The sequence below is a fragment of the Scomber scombrus genome, chromosome 2 (assembly GCF_963691925.1).
Source record: "Scomber scombrus chromosome 2, fScoSco1.1, whole genome shotgun sequence".
Lineage (NCBI taxonomy): Eukaryota > Metazoa > Chordata > Actinopteri > Scombriformes > Scombridae > Scomber > Scomber scombrus.
The window spans coordinates 18,119,901-18,139,470 of NC_084971.1; the positions used below are offsets into that span (position 1 = coordinate 18,119,901).

The 19,570-nt window shown below is 40.0% G+C and overlaps 1 protein-coding gene across 1 annotated transcript in view; it reads right to left on the reverse strand.

Annotated features, from left to right (window-relative positions):
• camk2d2 (calcium/calmodulin-dependent protein kinase (CaM kinase) II delta 2) overlaps positions 1 to 18,406 on the reverse strand; it is a 40,851-nt gene extending 22,445 nt beyond the window's left edge. The window contains exons 1-2 of the mRNA XM_062429188.1: positions 18,271 to 18,406; positions 14,809 to 14,903 (exon numbers count right to left, since the gene is read on the reverse strand). Of these exons, the coding sequence (XP_062285172.1) occupies positions 14,809 to 14,903; positions 18,271 to 18,332 (157 nt within the window). The 5' untranslated portion in view covers positions 18,333 to 18,406. The remainder of the gene's footprint in view (positions 1 to 14,808; positions 14,904 to 18,270) is intronic.
• Positions 18,407 to 19,570: the final 1,164 nt, after the last annotated feature.

The window sequence follows — 19,570 nt, forward strand, 5'->3', positions numbered from 1 at the left end:
TGTTTTTACAAGTCTGCCATAATGCCTGTGAGAACATGCACATTTTGATTGTTTTGAGGTGTTCTGCCAGTTTAAGAGGCAAACAGGAGAGAGGCAGACCAGCATCCTGACAGGCAAAACCAGAAACAAGAGCAGCTCAGCCATTATTTCATGATAAGCAGGACCAGCTGAGCAAGGTCACTTTTCCATATCTAACTTCAGTCTTGCCAAGTAACTACACAACACATAATCCCTTTGCATCTCTCTCAGACTAACTTACAAACTATGTCTTTCCTTCAGTAAGTCAAAAAATGCATTTGATTTACTCTGTGTGCTAGTTTTTAGCACATTCATTTTATGGCTGTTTCAGATTTTTGTTTATTGTGTGCTGCATGGTACTAGTGGTTTTGTCGTGTGTGATGAATTTAAATGACACAACACATTTTTACATTTCACGCCTCAGTTTATCAATTTCTTAAATAAACTTTGGCTGACAAACCAAAAGATGAAAAGCCTATTTTACAGCTCAATATCATGTAAACTAAATACAAAATATTTTTTTGATAGCAATACCAAAAAGTAACAATGTTTTGCTATTTTATTTATATAAACAGAAACCATGCATTCATTTGAAACTGTTTATAATTTATCATCATTCTACAACAGACAAATTACTAGAAAGCATAAAGTACTCTGCTGATATAAGACTGTTTGACATTTTGATATTTAAGCCTCAACATTTCTCATATATACTCTAAAGTATATTTGGCAGCAAACAGAAGTACATTTGTTCACAACCAAAAATATGTTTGCATTTTTAGACTTTTCTTCTTTTAATAGTCCATTTAAAAATGTACAAGGATGCAATTTAGATTGGGATGTTAGTAGATTTAAAAAATATACAATAACATATTACTGTATGAACATCATCATCAACCATGTTCTGTTTCTTTTTACTTTTTTTAACATCTGTCACAAATTTAGAAACATTATATTGTGTCAAATAGCAATTCAAAATATGCATATAATGAGGAAAACAGTAAAGTAGTTGCATAATTATACTGACATGAAATTATTTTTGCTGTTTTGGACCTCAGTAGATAAACAAAATACTGGAAATACTTCATTAGATATCATAATGTAATATAATATCATTTATTATAAATCACCACAGCAAACAATGCTTTAGAGGTACATGTTTTCATCATCTTTTTCCACCCCCACTTTTCTTTCACTCTCCCTCCTCCACAGGTAGTCCACCTCCCAGCCAGCTGGACATCTGTTGTCTAGCAACTCCTGCACCAATCAGAGTGTCAGGCCTCTCCTCTCCTCTGCAGTGGAACCAGCCTTGCATGCAAATGGCTGACACTGAGAGTTCACACACAACTATTAAACTCTACAGAACTACAATCCTGTATTGCAACAGTTATTGTTAGTGCCAAGGTATGCACTGTACAAGCCCAAAAGAAAGCAGAGTGTAAACTAAACTGAATACCAAAACCATGAGATGCTTCTGTTTAAACAGTTTCTTGTGCATGACATTAAAATAGAATAAAAACAAATAAATATGTGTCATTGTCACCCTCTGCAGTCGAAAGATGTATTTGACATGACATTTAAACTTCAGCATAGGTGCTACAGTTGTTGTGGAAGATATGAGGTTACTGAAATCTCTGCAAAACTCTGAATATGTGAAAATGTGATAGTACATGATCTGTGCTGGTGAGGGAAAAACTTAAAAGGTGTGTTAATGGTCTGAATCTTTGCCTGAAAGAACTTATGATGGAAAAGAAAAACATATTTTACACCTTATACTGAACATACTTCTGCTGCAGTTGACTATGAAACCTGCCTGATTCACTTGACTGGTTAATAAAAATGCTTTACAATACTTTATCTGTGTGGGTGTGCAAGCTTGAGTCTTACTGTCACAGACACTAGAGTGAGAGTTTTTTTGCTTGTGTGGTTGAAAGTGACAGCAGCATTTCTACATAATCTGAAGCCAGTGTAATTGTGCTGACAAATGTAAAGCTACTCCAGTCAGCTGTTATCATTCAGGATGGTCTGAACCTTTCTGGCCTGATCTAAACTGCCTATCCGAGTGTCTGTCTGTCTGTCTGTATGTATGTTACTCTGTCTAGCAGTGAATTAATTACTATTAATATATTAAGTAAGACCATGATGACCATGATGGTTTGTGATTAAGACCACACTTCCAATATAATCTGTTTCCTTATGCTGAAAATATGATCTATATTTCCTTAAGCCAAGGGTTGTCTTGAGTTAGACATGTTGTTTTTTAAGTTGTTAATCTGCTAGAAACTGAAAACAAAAAAACTTGGTGGAGTAGCTCGCTCCCTCTCGATTGACAAAAAATATTATAACAATATTTCTTTGTGTCATGAAACGGTCCAACAGATCTTGATGAAATATAGTATAGTGCAGTAAACACAAGAGGCTTCTATTCTTTAAGTGATGGTGTTTACCATTTGTTTATAGCAAATCTGTGTTAGAAGTTCCTGTGACAGTACATTTTTGTGATATACTAAATACAGCACATTTGAAAGGGCAACTTTTGAATATTTTAAAAGATAAACACATATTGTTCATATGAGTACCGTTAAATGTGGAATGAAAAGGCTTTTGTGCAGGGACATCAGTGTTCAAACACTAAGTGGAAGGGTTGTGAGTCACACTGACTCCACTTCAAGCTGGTTCTGTTTTCTGAGTAAGTTATAACAGCAACAGCATTAACAACAGTTGTTAATTAGGGCCCGAGCACTGACAAGTCAGTGAGGGACCTAGGAGAGAAGGAGAGAGGAAGGACAGACGAAAGGAAGGGAGGAAAGAAGGAACAGTCAAAACAGATGGGGTCAATCTGACCTGGGAGAACGACAAAAAGGTTAGGAGTGACAAATGACCTCCTCCTAGCTGCACCTAGCCCTAGGTAAGGGCTAGGTGCCCTAGGTAAGGGCAAGGGCTAGGGTTAGGGCTAGGGTTAGGGTTAGGTCTAGGGTTAGGGCTAAGGGTTAGGCTTAGGGTTGGAGCTTGGGTTAGGGCTAGGGTTAGGGCTAAGGGTTAGAGCAAGGGTTAGGGCTAGGGTTAGGGCTATGGTTAGGGCTAGGGTTAGGGCTAAGGCTAGGGTTAGGGTTAGGGTTAGGGCTAGGGTCACTCTTAACCTTTGTGTCGTCCTCCTGGGTCAAATTGACCCCGTCTGTTTTGACTGTTCCTTCTTTCCTCCCTTCCTTCCTTTCCTTCCGTCTGTCCTTCCTCCCTCCCTCCTTCTCTCTTTTTTCCTTCCTATATCTTTCCTCCCTTCCTTCTTTCCTTCCTCCATCCCCCTTTCTTCCTTCCTTCTGTCCTTCCTTCCTCCCTCCTCTCTTTCTTTCCTTCCTCCATCCCCCTTTCTTCCTCCCTCCTTCTTTCCTTTCCTCCTTCCTTCCTTCCTTCCTTTCCTTCCTCCCTCCCTCCTTCTCTCTTTCTTTCCTCCCCCCTACCTTCCTCCTTTCCTTCTTTCCTCTGTCCTTCCTTCCTTCTTCCCTTCCTCTTTTCCTTTCTCCCTCCCTCCTTCCTTCCTTATTACCTCCGTCCTTCCTCCCTTCCCTGCGTCCTTCCTCCCTTACTTATTTTCTTTCCTCCCTTCCTTCCTCCCTCTTATCCTTCCTTCCTTCCCTCCTCCCTTCCTCCGTCCCTCCTTTACTTCCTTCTTCCTCCTTACTTCCTTTCTTTCCTCCCATCCTTCCTTTCCTCCCTTCCTTCTTTTCCTTCCTCCCTTCCTCCCTCCGTGCTTTCCTTCCTTCCCTCTTTCCTTCCTCCCTCCTTCCTCCCTTCCTTCCTTGAGGGACCTATTGCTTTTGCCAAGATTCTTATTATTATACTTCATTATTTTTCACGTTCTTATGCCGCGTGATGAATCGCATTTTTGGTGGCCTGAACATAGACATAGGTTTCAAATCATGAGCTCTTTCATCTGATACCACATTTGTCCAACAGTTTGCCCCAACAGCTCAGTAGCGCCCCCTAATGCCTTTTCCCACTTAGTATGTACTGACAAACTCTAAAACTCACCAAATTGGACACACTCGTCAAGACTAACAAATTTAATTTTTTGGTATAAGTGCAACCTTTTCAGTCGCAAGATGACTCTACAGCGCCCCCTAGAACATTAAAAGTTGAAGCCCCGCCTTCTACATACACATACATGAATGAAATTTAGGATTCATATATATCATGACCAGACGCACAAAAAAGCCTCTTGGACCCATACCCTAAGTCCAACAGGAAGTCGGCCATGTTGGATCACAGGTGCATTTTTTCGGCCATTTTCCCCATTTCCAGGCCTCGTACTGTAACGCACTCCTCCTACAGTTTTGACTACAGAGACTTCATATTCGAACTGTATCATCCTCAGACCTTGATGATGTAAACTTGACGACAGATTTTACCTACGCTATACCAGGTGGGCGTGGCAGTCGTTTGTTTGTATAAACAAACAACTCCTTATACCTCCTCCATACATTGTCGGATGTTTATACATGCAGTGCGTGAATTGTCACACCTGGTGAAGCCGTTTCATTTTCAACATCATTGGGCGTGGGTGTGGCAAGGGGTCTCCATAGCGCCTCCTAACAGCAGGTCATGTGACCAAAAACTTTGTCTGATCTTCGTGAAACTTACAGGACTCATAGCACTCATGGGTAAACCCCCAAATTAAGTTTTTCAAAATTTTCGCTTTAACAGGAAGTCGGTTATTGTGCATTTCCTGCGTCAATTTTCCGATTTTCCCACTGTGTTTAGAGGACTTTCCCGTCTTCACAGAATCACCAAACTGCCCACATAGGTTCACACTCAGGAGCACTTTAATTTGAGACCAACAGCTCAAAAGCGCCCCCTAATGCCTTTATCCATTTTGTACATTTTCACAAACTCCTACACTCACCAAATTGTACACATACGTCAACAGTCACACATATTGACTACTGACAAAGTTTGGGATTTTTAAGATGATTGAGAAGATGACTCCACAGCGCCCCCTGGAAGATTTCAAAGTTTAAGCCCCGCCTTCTACATTGACATAGAGAAATGAAATCGACAAGGCCTATGTATCATGTCCAGACGCATACCAAGTCCAACAGGAAGTCGGCCATCCAGGCTAAAATGTTCAATCTGGATGATATTTATTATTATTATAGTTTTACGCCTTTTTGACAGCCTAAACATGCCCCAAGACTCACCAAAACTTGCAATCATGTCCGATCCTGCGAAAAATTAAATATTTTAAGGATCATGGAAATGGCCGACGCAAAATGGATTAAGAGCGCCCCCTAGAAAATTAAAAAAATCAAGCCCCTCGATCCAGATTGACATAGACAAAAAAAATTCGGTAAACACATGTATCATGTCCAGACGCACAAAATAGCCTCTTGGACCCATAGCCTAAGTCCAACAGGAAGTCGGCCATCCAGGCAAAAATGCTCTGCACTGCCGCACGCACCGACGTGCACGTACGGCGCACGTTACAGTTGGGGGGAAAGCTGGGGGGTGCAAGGGCCCTTCGACACTGCTTGCAGTTTTAATTTGGTTTCTTTTTTCCTTACACTTTAATGGGTCATTTTGAAAAGTTGCTGTCAAAGTTGCATTAACTCTGCAAACTGCTGTCATCACAAGACAAATTCCAAAATTTCCAAAGTCGACCCCATATAACCCCACCTCTATTTCCCTTTCTTTCTCCCTCAACTGCTGCTAGTTTCTTTTTCAGTCAATTTCTGATGTGTCGCGTCTGCAACCGCACTGCAGCAGAGTCTAGTGCTCTATGTGTGTTTGTATTTTTATTGCCTTTAAAAATCTGCAATTTGACTTCCTGTAAGACTAATACAACCAGATTGAGAGACAGAGAATACATGGGCAGACAAAGAAAGAGAGAGGACAACAAGCAAGACACAGAGATGCAAATGGAGACAAAAACACCTGACAGAGGAAAGTATAGTCAAATATACCTCCAACAAAAAGGAGGAGGAGAAGAAGAAGAGTCAGACAGAGAGGCCAGCATGTCTGGTTCTAAACGGTTGTCACTGAACAGAGTACACTTTGAATATCCTGTCCTTGCTTGTGATGTAAGTAATGGTTGTCATCTAATTTCTCTTTCCTCAATCAGACCTACAGTACATTATATAGTATGTCATTGAATCAAGCACTCATTTCTGTGGAAGATGAAACCCAAGAAGTAATAAAGTAATATAGGTGTTGTTGGGTTGTTGTTGTTGTTTTGTTTTGTTTTGTTTGGGGGGGGGGGGGGTTGCTTCAGATATTGGTATCAAAGGTTAATGGAATTACATTTTTTCTACTTATTTGGTGTGATTTTACAAGTACACTACTCTAAGGGAAACATACATGAGTATGTACCTTGGCTTGCCATTCCTTTTTCAAGCCAAGACATGTAGACCTGCAATAAAGGACTTTACCATCAACTCTGTTGTTAAATGTTAAGTTAATTAACTGGCTGGTTACATGTCAGTGTGACCTGTATGCTACAGGCCGACTTTACACTGACTGAAGCACTTAGCTACATACATTTGTTGCTGCATTAAAAATGATGGAAAGGTTTCAACTATTTTATTTTTTATGTATTAATGTAGCAAGGTATTGTATAAGGTATGCCATTGTTCCTCCCAACCCTTATCAATGGTCATAAGCTTTGGATAATGACTGAAAGAATGAGATCGAAGGAACGAGGCTTGAGGTACATATAGTTTCTTGACAGTAGTTGCAGTTGCCATGGCAGGCAATAAAAAGCTTAACACTGGCTGACCTACTCTTTTTCACTGAGAATATAATGACAGTTATCGGGATAGCTAATACCAAAACACTTTTGAAAGTGAATTGAATTGAAAATGGCCAAAAGCCACACATTTCTCTATCGTCTCCTAAGCAAAAGAGAACCAGCACTAGCTAAGGTTAGCTTTGTACCATTCCCTGGAAAAAGGGTCCTGTGACTTCGCTAAATGTGCAATAATGGTCATGTGTCAAAGTGTCTCTGTTCAATTGATCATTTAAATAGTTTATCAAGTAAAGATACCAAAGTTTAGTTGGCTGCAGCTTGTCAAATTAACTAATTGTTCATCAATGTTACATATCATTTTAAATTATACTGTTGGCTGTTTTTACTATTTGCCAAACAAAATAAGCAGTTTAAAAACATGACCTTGGCCTCTGGCAACTCACAATGACATTATTCAATTGATCAGTTTAAACAATCAATAAACTAATCAATAATAAATATAAACCAGAAGTCCTAACTCTAATGCTCACTCAAATCCACTCACCACACACAACAGGGTGCTGGAATTGCTCTGCTCCAATTTAATTAAGAGTTTTAATTAAAAGATGTAGTGGGGTGGATGTACCATCCTCTGTGGCCAGCAGCTAAGGAGTTCTCCTCCATACTGTTCCATGCTACCCCCGCAGAACCCGGGGGTCTAATGAAACCGTCCAGGATGCTGAGACACTGTCACCCTCTGCTGGTTCCCAATAGAGGAAGAATTATGAGACTGATAACTCCCTTGCTTTCTCCATGGAAGAGAAACAAAAGGTGGCTGGTGTCAGAGATAAAACTGCCCCCATGGCATTGCTGGGAGTCTCATAATGTACGGTAATGTCTGTTTTATCTTATCCAGGGTAATTCAGGCACAAACACACATTAGACTAATATGTAATAAAGAGATTAATCTGAGAAAGGTGGTATCCAGACGTCCTAGCAAGGACACACTTACCAATAGTAAGAAACAGACACAAATGAAAATTCACCTTAAACACACAAATACAGATTTAAATGCAGCAATAAAGCCCTACTGTATGCTCTTTACGCTGATAATGATGATTAAATCAATGATGTAAGGGCTCTGTGGTGCAGCTGAAGAACATTGGCAGCACCAATGTACCAAAATACCGTACCCATATACACTGTATAAAAAAGTCTTCTTGCATATCATTTCTACTATTTATACAGGCAACAGCAGATGAAAAAAGTCATGTATCACTAACCATGTATCTCCGTGGTTACCACAGGTACTTGAATTAGCATTCACAGTCCTCACAATAAGGGGGAATAAAGACTGCCTGTTTGAGAGCACTGTATGCACACTAAAGAGTACAAACTTTGAACAGCATAAACATATGAGCCAACTATTAAAAGCATACCATTGTTGTTCTTGATACTTAAAAGGAAAATGTTCTATTTTCTACACCTACTTGAGCTACATTGTTCCTGCATCCACGCACAATGCCTTCCAGTTAAAGTGCCTTAACTTTTCATCTGTCTTTTTGTTCTATGGAAAGTAATAGCATTGAAAAATAAGAGCAAGGCGGTGCAGCTGTATTCTTAACAATAATAATAACAATAATAATAATAATAATAATAATAATAATAATAATAATAATAATAATTTATATAGCAATTCAAAATCACAGTTACAAAATTATTTACAAAAAAACAGAACACATTTTAAATATAAAAACAAACTGAAAACTATAAAAACTAAGTCCATTATAAAAACACAAATAAAGTATGCCATAAAATATAAGCTAACCTAGAAGCAATTTTGAAGTTGGTTTTTAACAGTAATTTACAAGATGAGACAGAGTTGGCCCTGGCCTCCTCAGGCAGGTCATAACAAAGTCTTAGGAAATTACAGTATTCCAATTTACTGCCTATGAAAGCATTAATGACAGTTTCTAATTTTTTGGGAGAAAAGAATGGTCTAATACTTTGAATGTTTCTGAGATGATAAAAAACAGGATTGAACAACTGAATTAACATGTTTAATTAGGGTGAGGTTTTGATTTTAAAAAATGACTACAAGGCTTCAGCAATGCTGAGATATTAAATATTGTGACCTATGATTAATATCTCTGTCTTATCAGCATTTAGCTGCAGGAAATTGTGTGACATCCATGTGTAGATCTCATTCAGGGTCACAGTTTAGTTACATCTGAGTATCGTCTGCATAAAAATGGAAACTGATATTATGACTGAGTATGAGGTAGCCTAGAGGGAGCATGTAAATGGAAAAGAGGATTGGACCTAGCACTGACCCTTGGGGCACCCCACAGTGAAAAACTGTTGTAGCTGACCTAGAATCACAATGTACAGTACTGTGATTTTTCCAAAACCAGATTGGAATTTCTCAAAAATACTATTTTCATGAATAAAAGCAAACAGTTGATAAGCTACAATCTTTTTAAACTCTTGACTATAAGTGGGAACTTAAAAATAGGCCAACATTGTCAAGATCAGAGGGATCAAGAGACAGCTTTCTTAAAACTTTTTGAACAAGAGCAATTTAAAAAAAAAAAAATTACGATAGAACCTAACAGAGAGCAGTTTAAAATGAGCAGAAAACACCTGGTGCAAGTTTTGCAACCACTGATGGATGCTAAACCAACCAATGTTCAGATCTGGTTGCCATGTTGGGACTGTCCATTTTGTCTTGGACTACACTTTTCTCCCCCCTCCTCTGTCAGGGCCCGCTGCAGCAGACAGGTATCAGCAGAAGGATAGGTACGTGACGTCACATGGAAGAGCATCTGTCACCTAGGTTACAGTTTCAGACCGCATTTAAGGCAGACTTTTGCAATTTTACCCTTTAGATGGGAACGCGACGGTGGTTTCACTTTTTTGCGTTTTTAAGCCTCAAAAACGCTGTCACCGTCTAAACGAAAGGCACATCAGATAAAATATTTTGTCGTTTTCACCCACAAGCGTTGTTGTGTAAACAGGGCCTTAGACTGCCGTGGAACTCCCATGTTGGACTGAACTCCTCTCTCCTCCTCCCTCTCTCTATTCATCTATATCCATTTACATGCATGTGCTATTAATGCATTCACTAACTTAAAGTTCTTCCCTGGAGTTCTCTGTGCTCTCTCGTCTCACAGGTAACCTTGGGGTTGTAGACGTCTGGATGACAGATTCCTGTCCTGGACCTACTACTTTCCTGTGCTAGACCTACTATTTTCAATGTGGATTTTCAATGTGCTTCGCTATCCTTTCCTTTCTCTTTAAGGATAACCTGGTATCCTTGTAGTAATGAGTCACATACAGTCAATACAAGCAGGGGAAGAGTTGTACACTGTAGTAGGTCACAGGCAGTCCGGCTAGTGAGATGATCCAAGGCCAATAGCAGAGAAACTGAGAAAAACTTTGGCAGCAGAGTTGAATTGTGTGAAATGATTTGTTTACTTTGTAGTAGCTGTAGCAGTAAGGCAAACAACCATCATGAAATAAGAAAAGATGTTGTTGACTGGAAACAGGGAGAGTGCTTTCTGAGCCAGCAATGGCCCCAAATGGGCCTGACTGCACTGATCCAGATGTACAGTTTTACACAGTGTGCTCTGTAGTCAGTTTCTTCTGGTTAGGATTAGGATTCATCAATGTTTGTCCTCCATGGAGGTTTATACCAGGAGTTGAAGTGTCTACAGAAGTTCCTCCCATTCAAAAATGAACAAACCCAGTGATTATAACCGGTATTATGCCCAATGAAACGCTGAATGCTGTTTGGCAAGCATCAGCAAGCTGAGCTACCGCAAACATTTGCTGAATTTTTTTCTCTTAAAACTTAAAATCCATATGTCCAATGACTAAAATCCTTCATTCAGTTAAAAGTGTCACTTGTGAGAGCTACATTTCCCTCAGGTTTAATAACAAAATTTGAGTCTCTATTTCCTTCTGTGCAAAATGGGAATCTGTATAGACACGCTTTGATTTTGAGGTTATGACCACCAAATCTGACTTTCCCCATTTCTGTTGTTATGTTTTCACATTTTTCTAATACTGAGTTTTGTTGCTTCAGTGCTGGAAATATATCTATTTCCATCGATCCATCAGCAAAACGGAAATGTATTGGTATCAAGAGTTTTAACGCTTATTTCAATTGAATATCTCTCAGTTTTCATATTCAACATCCGAGATTTATGTAGCTCTAATGGAAAAATAATACAATACGCATAGCCATCTGAACAACTGACTATGTTATACACAGACTGGAGTGACGACATACTGCCAGGGAGCCAGAGAAGAAGTGAGGAAGGAAGAGGAGAAGGAGGGAGGACAGTATGGGAGAGGATTGTTAGTGGGAAAGACTAAATCAAACAGATCGAAAAAGACAAAGGTTGAAAAGGACATACAATAGGCAAGAGAAAAGAGAGAAACGAGGGAGATGAAAAGATAGGACTTGCACTACTCTGTAATTAAGAATGCCCTAGCTTTCTGCAGAGTCCATTACCCTTGTTAGTCATACTGTAGGTTATTTCCGGACTGAACGATCAATCGTTTTTATATCGAAATCCTGACATTTTCAAAATGCAAAAGCTGCAATTTTGATTATAGCTTACATTATTAACAAAAATTTAAGACGTCAAATTTTTATCCAAATTTTGCCAGCTGAAACTGTCACTGAAAATTTAAACAGCTAATGAACTACAAATGAAACTCAGGACTGTTGTCTGGTTAGTGTGCTCTCTGCATATCTATTCTTTTTTATTATTATCTATTTATCAAAGAATACAACATTGGTTTTGTAATAAAACACCAATTTATATAATTTTAATGTTTGAAAATGTAGAATAAACTGTCTTCATAATGTACAAACAGACCAACAGAGTAGTGAGTCTACCTCTGTAGGGACAACATAGCATAATTTTCAGACAGGTACTGCAGTAAGTTAATTATTAAGCATAAATTACTGGCAGGTTATGTATTAGAACTTCAGTGATTAGTCAATTAATTATTTACAGAAAATAATACCAATGCTAATACTAATACTATTTAGATCATTATCAAAATGGTCAGAAAAGTTGCAATCAGATATTTTCCCTTCATTGCTCAACCTATACATCGGTTCTTGGAATATCTTAATTACACTTACTCAGTCATACACAGAGATAAATGCACATAAACACTCTAAAATTTCAGGTTCAGCTTAATGTGTTTTCCTCCCACCCTGGGTCCAGTGGGCGAGACAGGTGAGCATCGAATGAAACCAAAAACCTGTCTCCTTTCAGAAAATGGAATATTTTCAATACTGTGTGTGTTTGTGCGACAGAAAGAGATAGCAACACCAAAAGTGAGAGAATGACCAACATTTATTTTTAGCCTTCAAGCACTCAGTGAGTCATGTGATCCCCCTTCTTCCCACTGATCCCTCCTTCCCTTCCTTTCCTCCTGTTTTTCTGACTCTCTCTCTCTCTCACAATCTTTCTCTCCTCTCCTCTCTCCTCCTCTCCTTCCTTCCTTTCACTTCAGAGGAGGTGAAACAGAGTGATGAAGACAATAAGAGATGTACAGGAGGAACGTTATACAAAATATGTACACACACACACACACACACACAAATATATATATATATATATATATATATGTCTGAGGCAGACTGAGGCTCTTCTCTGTTACTATGAAAACCCAAATTTAGTATATTTTGTAGTCTTTTTCAGCCCTATATCTACACCCCGTTTTCTCATCACTGTGTCACTCTCACAATGCAATGCAATATTTACACAGTGAGACAAACGGGCCTTTTTAAAAATTCAAAACAGGTTTATTGCAATGGATTCCACAATGCACCACACACATAACCAGATGAGGGATTACAAACACACACAAACACACTGCACATCACAAGCAAATACAAAGTGACAAAAGATAGCAGACAGAGTCCTAGTGACAGGACACAGATGCACGCATGAGGGGAGAGGACAAATCTTCAACTGCTGTGAGGAATATGGCATGTGCGCAGGCACACACACACACACACACACACACACTTTAGTGTTGACTTGCTGTCCCTCTCTCTCTCCCTCTGCTTCCTATCCTTTATTTCCTCTCTCTTTCCACTGCTACCACTCATTCATTGACTCATCTGCTGCTCTTAATGAAATGCTGCATAATCAGGATTGCAGATTGCCAGACTATGGCTGGTCCTATAGGCCCTCTACATGTGTGTGCATGCATAACCAGAAACACACACACACACACACACACACACACACACACACACACGCACACGCACACGCACACACACACACACACACACACACACACACACACACACACACAGGGCTCTGATCTGCCTACATTTCAGCCACCAATCCTATCCTAAACCCCTTTCAATCATATATACTCACACACACACATATACTTGCATAGGCAAACATGCACACAGTGATGGAGTGGGGCTGAGGAGAGGTCATGATCCTGCCAGAGAGAAGGGAGAAGGGAATCAGAGTAACAATTCTAGGGCTTATCGCGGGAAAGAGGGTAAGACCATATCTGACACGCCAGCATGCCCAGTATGTAAACCTCTACACACACACACACACACACACACACACACACACACACACACACACACACACACACGCACACACACACACACGCACACACACACACACACACACACACACTGTCTTTCTCTCTTTCCTCTGTGTGTGTGTGTGTGTGTGTGTGTGTGTGTGTGTGTGTGTGTGTGTGTGTGTAGAGGTGGTGAGATAACCCTTTGCAGTATTTTTGGAAAATCTATCCCAGTGTGTGAAGAGGGAGAAGGTAAAGGATTGGTGAGGAAAGAGAGAAGAAATCCTTAAGCAAAGACACGCAGCATGAAGGGAGCAACGAAAAGGAGAGATAGGCAATGGAGGGATGGAGGGATGGAGGAATGAAGGCTGGGATAGATGGTGAGGTATTAGTATAAGAGAAAATGTGCAGGAAGAAGGGGTCGGGTAAAAGTACCTGGTGAAAAATATGACAGTGTCTTGTAAATCACAAAAAAAAACATATAGAAGAGAGGGGAAGTAAAATGCAAAACAGGGAAGACACGTAAATGTAAAATAGCAGAGAGGATGCTAAAGACGGAGCTGCTGGAAACGAATGAAAGGTAAAATACTGCAAAGAGGGGGAGGGGTTGTGACTTAATACACACATACTACAACAGTATAACAAACCATACATTTGCATAATCATAATGAAACTATAGGAAGACGTGTACAACAACACTGATACCTTCCTGTAAATTATTATGAATTCAATCTTAATTACAGGGCTCAACTCACATCTACACCAGTCTGACGCCTTGTGTGGTAAGAATGCAGTCATTGGATATCACGGGCAGGCAACCAGTGACGAAACACGCCATTGGCTAGACAGAAGGAGGAACAGCAACAGCGAACCATCGTCATTGGTTAGTTATCATGAATATGCTGTTGGTAGTTCCTGGGTCATGCGTGTGCTTGCATGTGCATGTATGAGTGTGTGTGTGTGTGTGTCCCAAGCCTGAGGCAACCAGGCCAGCGGCTACAATTACAGTGACGGATGTGAAAGAACTGGGTCGGCATCGCAAGAGATCTGCCCCTGTGACGACAAGACCAGCCAGAGCCCTGAATCAATACGGAACACTAGCACACTCACGGACAAACACACACACACAGACAAGGTTGTATGTGACAAATTTTTACATGGAAACCAAACAAAAACACAACAAGAAAGGAGAACATGTACCTTGCTGCACAAAAAGCTGCAGCATTTACCTTGACATATACCGTTTTCTTCTGTGCAGACACACACCCAAAAAATGTAATCAACCAAAAACCAGATATGTCTCTGTCCCTGTGTCCATGTCTGTCTTTCACTCAGATACACACAAACTCTGTAAAAGTCCCAAAGCCTGATCCAGGGCCAGCAATATTCACAGCTCATGCACATGTAACTTGGTGACACTTGGGGCATGTTTTTCTGCTTATGTGTGTATGTGTGTTGTGTGTTTCTGTACATGTATTTGTGTTTCCTACCTCTGGCAGAAAGCTTCTTGGTGTTGATGATTTTGGCAGCATACTCCTGTCCAGAAGAGATCTTCACACACCTCCTGACCACAGAGAATGCTCCCCTAAATTGAATTCACACATAGAAATGCTTATTGACTTTTTTTTTTTTAAGGCTCGAATGAGCATAACAAACAGGACTAGACTTTAGATTGATAAAGGCCTGACAGCTCTTTTTTAATCAGAAAATAACTGCAGCATATGCCAAATTACATTGCATTTGACATGTCCTGCAGTTTTATTCTGACCTCTGGTGACTAGCTTTGGAAAAAACACAAGTGTTTCAGTCTGGATGGTAGATTGAAACACTGGTTAACCCTTAGATGAATAAAACAAAAAAACAACCTGACTGACAGCCCAATGGTTTCCATAGTAACTTAGGTTGAATTAATTCAAAACAGCTCCATGAAATGGAATTTTCTAATAATAAGCCTTATTTATTGAAATATGTTTACTTTATCTACTAATTCTGCTTTATGAAACAGCCTTCATGTACCATAAAGGAGAAATTACAAACATGGCTGAGTTTAAATGTATGCTTTACAGTCAAATTTCAACATAAAATGCACAAAAGTGAATATGCAGTGGCTGTACACACCCTCATAAAAACACTCACTTGCCACACTTACAGAACACGTTGTCCTAATCACTACACAAGACCATTAACACCAACAAACGTGCCCACCAGTCAAGAATTGTTTCAGCCATGTGTTGTTCTGGTGCACATGTATGAAGATCAAAAAACTGGGTCAGCTATATTTGAGGTAGGAGAAGTGCAGAGTGCTGCATCTCTCATCTTTATGGAGCGGTCTGACTGCCTCTGCAGCCATGCAGGCCGCTTTGCTATTCAACCTCCATCTCTGTCTGTGCACGCATTTTCTTTCAAAGAGAATCTGTACTCCTCCACAGCCAGACCCTGTTTAGCTCCTGACAACATCAGAGATATAAAGAACAGTTTGAGGCACTTGGATGCAGACACTAGTAATACTAAGTTGGGAATACACATTACCTCAAATGAACCTTGTTCTACCTCTTACTGCAGGCTTGCAACTTTGGTGTTCCAATGTTACATTATTTAGTGTGCATTCAAATCAGTGTTACAATATGAGAAATAACTCAAGCTGAAGCGATGTGTACCATGGACATGTTATCTAACATCCTCTGGAGTGAGCAGCTTGCCACTAAAGCTTACCTCTAATTTATAGGGGATTTGGTAAAGAAATTATCATAGCGTAACATGTTACATAAGAATTTTACTTGACTATCCTGGATAGTTGTGAAACTGTGAACTGTTAACTGTGTCTGTTACCTGAATATGTGGCCTACATAGCACATGTGCAGTAGCTGGCAGCACAGTATAACTACTTAGGTTTTTGTATTTTGAAAATAAGATAAAGGCAAGCAAGCCAGAACAAGGTGCAATTCATCACAAATTATTTGTGATGAGGTCATTTCTGTGTTTGTCCATATTCTGCCTCAAATATGGCTGCAAAATTAGATGTATTACACTATACATGACTGGCATTGAGCATCTGATTATGTAAGCACGTACAAATTCTTGAAAAAGATTTCTGGGTAACCAACGGTCACATAAACTCACCAAGCTATATGAGGCTAAATCCATACAATTTCCAGACCTCTGTGGATTTCTTTCAAGAATTTGAGTTATAGCTTAAATGTTCGTTTTAACCCATTTACTACAATTCACAAATATGTTAAATTACAGCTCCAGTTGAAATGACGATGATGTGGCTGTATTTAAGGGTTTTTTCTACAGTTCCACTCATCTGTTGGTTTCCATTCATTTCTATATTATATTATAATAGAGAATTTTTGGTAATCCAATGCAATGTTTCAAATCAATCTGCACTTAAACCGCATAACGACTCAACAATAATTTACACTTACACAAATCTATACTGACTGGAGCTTCGATGTGATGGATGACAAAACTGAGTTGGCTAGACCAGAAATTAGTGAATAGTGAGTTCTTGGAATGGCAAGAAAAATACATCGGAAACCCGGTAACATTTAATGATTTAATTTAATTTAATCATCCAAACTCTAAAGTCAAATCTTGCATGTATGCTGATATGGTTTTTGGTGTGGCTGAATCTGATTTTATACAAACTTTATCAATAAACTGTTGCATAAAAATATCTCCTGAAATTATAGTTTTGGAATCACTGAAATATTATGAAGGTCTGGGTATTTTGTACCGGAACTGAATTGACTTTTTTTGGTCAATATCAGCTCTGTGTGTGTGTGTGTGTGTGTGTTGGGGAGGGGGAGGGGGGTATACACACTGTAAGGGATTAGGTGAGTTAAAAGCAACTCTAAAAGCAATATTGCTGCATTATTAATCTCAGATGGTGGAAGATGAACACAGCATTGGTTCATAACTGCAGGAGATGTCTTCTTCCACACTACAACCACAGGCTTCATGGGGGGGGGGGGGGGTTACAGGAGATCAGTTCCTCCAGTGAGGATGCTAAATAAGAGACACTGGGATTCAGGGAGTGCATTTCTATCTCTTACTTTGCAGACGTTTGAGACTACGTGCACTGACCATGGGGTGCTGGGCAGACTGCAGGTCAGCCAGCATATGAACACACAGATATACACACACATGAAGAAATGCAGACCTAGACCTATAAAAAAAAAAACCACACTATTATACTAATATATATCCATACTCGAGCATGCGCTCTCTCTCTCTCTCTCTCTCTCTCTCTCTCTCTCTCACTCTCGCACACACACACACACACACACACACACACGCAGGTAAAGGCGTCTCTCTCTCTCTCTCTCTCTCTCTCTCTCTCTCTCTCTCTCTCTCTCTCTCTCTCAGAGTTAGGGGTGAGGAATTCCCTGACTGTGTCTGATAATGATGACCGCAGCTCGGTGCTTGGCTGGGGAATGTGTCACCACCAACTACATGGTCTGCTGTCGCATTACCAGTGTGTATTTCTGTCACGCGGGAGGTGAGGGAGGATTTGGGGAGAGGGGGTGGGGGCTGAAACCTCGCCATTTCCAACACCACGATGCATTTCACTCTGCTTAAGTGAGCTCCTCGCCCTCCCGTGGCACCCCGAAAGGTCGAAATGCAACATCGGTAGCTGCACAGGATGGAGGCAAAATGACGACACGTTCAATTCAACATCTTCTTTCGCAAGCACTACACGTAAGCAGGCTTCAAATGCATCAGGATGCCATCGCACAGGCCTGCAAGATATATGATAGCGAATTGAACCGCCCCTGCTGAAGGTTTTATGGATACACTGTCAGCCGCGAGTACACTCACACACAAAAACGCACAAGCACAGACACACAGAGCCCGGAATCAGCGTCCTTAAGCCCAGGCGGCCTAGTACATAACATGCTGACATTTCATACAGGGATGATGCAAGATGATTAAACATGCTTCCTTACTTCCCCAGCTCCTCGAACAGCTGATATTCGTCGGTAAATCTCGTGCAGATCGTTAACGCCATCCTGAAGGAGGTGCCAAGGGGTGGAGACGCAGATAAGGTGCACTACTCACAAACGGTATCCACCACACACAGTCGTCAACGCCGCCCGGTTTTGTCTTAGAATTGCAAGCTACTCGGATGAGTATGAAATGAATGCACAACTGGAGCACATCGGCTGGTGGGATGATTTGTGCGGAAAAAAAATCAGTCTGCGGGAGAGATTGAATCAGGATGCGGGAACTTCCGGCGTTATCGATGGCTGTTTCTTTATTTTCTTCACATGCAGCAGCTTGTCACATCTCGTAGACGCAGCATTTTGTGTGCATTTCAGTGTCTCTAGTGCTTCTCCGTTCAGCGCTGCGAGTGTTGTTTCTTTGCGTGCACCAGCGCCGCACTACCGCACCTACCCCCGGCTGTGCGCTCCGCCCCTTTGCCTGCATCCTCACACAGGCCAATAACAAACAAAGGATAATGATAATAATGATGATGATAATAATAATAATAATAATAATAATAATAATAATAATAATAATGATAGCAACCATTATAATTATTTTCATGGTTACTTTATTACAGAGACATATGCATTTAATGTACCTTGAAATGAAATGCATAAATAGGACAATAAAAAAGACTGCTAGGGGCTACAAAGTGAAGAAAAGAAAAAACAGATGAAAAAACAAAACAAAACACCTTTTACTCTAATCTTGCTCCACTAACAATAGCCTATTAGTGGTAGTAATAATAGTATCGCTACTACTAGCTACTAGTAGTAAATAATATTACCTATATTATTACCTCCCATTCCTTTAAAGATGCCCTACAGCTGTATGGACTACTTGTAGCCTAATGTGTTCTGTGGCTCTGGAGAGACTTTTGTTAGGTGTGAAATAATAAGCCTCGTGATGTCATTAGTGTTACCCCTACTACACAGCATTACATGTTTTAAACAGAAAGCCTGCATCATAAACTGGGGCATGACGTTTTAAAGACATACATATTTACCAGGCAGGGTGGGTGTATTGAAAGACATTATCAAGATTCATTATAGAAATTGTATATTCCATCATTTCTGGTCTGGTTCTGGTCAGAACCTCTGCTTTCATTAAAACTCCAACTTTGGTTAGTCCCCCAACTTTATGGCACAACACTAAATTCATTTAATGTTGCTTTAAAAACTATGAAGCTCCCATTTAAAATCAAACCGACAAACAGAAATCATTGTCTTTGCTGTTGCATCATCATCTTAATAATAGTAA